The 536-nt window shown below is 74.6% G+C and overlaps 1 protein-coding gene across 1 annotated transcript in view; it reads left to right on the forward strand.

Moving 5' to 3' along the window:
* Islr2 (immunoglobulin superfamily containing leucine-rich repeat 2) overlaps positions 1–536 on the forward strand; it is a 5,242-nt gene that overhangs the window by 2,959 nt on the left and 1,747 nt on the right. Inside the window, exon 3 of the mRNA XM_013011922.1 lies at positions 1–536. Coding sequence (XP_012867376.1) covers positions 1–536 — 536 coding nt within the window.

The following is a 536-nucleotide window of genomic DNA, read 5'->3' on the forward strand; positions in this document are numbered from 1 at the left end:
CTTCGTGGCCCTCGCCAACGGTTCTCTGTGGGTGCCGACCCTGAGCGCCAAGGAGGCCGGCGTCTACACCTGCCGGGCGCACAATGAGCTCGGCTCCAACTCCACGGCCGTGCGCGTGGCCGTGGCGGCGGCCGGGCCCCCCAAACACGCTCCCGGCGAGGGGGGACCCGAGGGCGGCCAGGCCCCGACCCCCGAGCGCAAATCCACCGCCAAAGGCCGGGACAACAGCGTGCTGCCCGCCAAACCCGAGGGCAAAGGCAGCAAAGGCCAAGGCCAGGCCGGGGCGGTGGGCGGCGGCGGCGGCGGGGAGGCGGACGCGGAGCTGCGGGAGGAGGAGGAGGAGGAAGGGGAAGGGGAGGAAGAGGCGGGGGAGGAGCGGGAAGGGCGGATCCCCGCCGCCGGCGCGCGGGAGCAGCACTGCGGCCGCGGCGACCCCACGCGCTACGTGTCCAACCACGCGTTCAACCAGAGCGCGGAGCTGAAGCCGCACGCGTTCGAGCTGGGCGTCATCGCGCTGGACGTGGCGGAGCGCGAGG

The sequence above is a fragment of the Dipodomys ordii genome, unplaced genomic scaffold (genome assembly GCF_000151885.1).
Source record: "Dipodomys ordii isolate 6190 unplaced genomic scaffold, Dord_2.0 Scaffold15, whole genome shotgun sequence".
Taxonomy (NCBI): Eukaryota; Metazoa; Chordata; class Mammalia; order Rodentia; family Heteromyidae; genus Dipodomys; species Dipodomys ordii.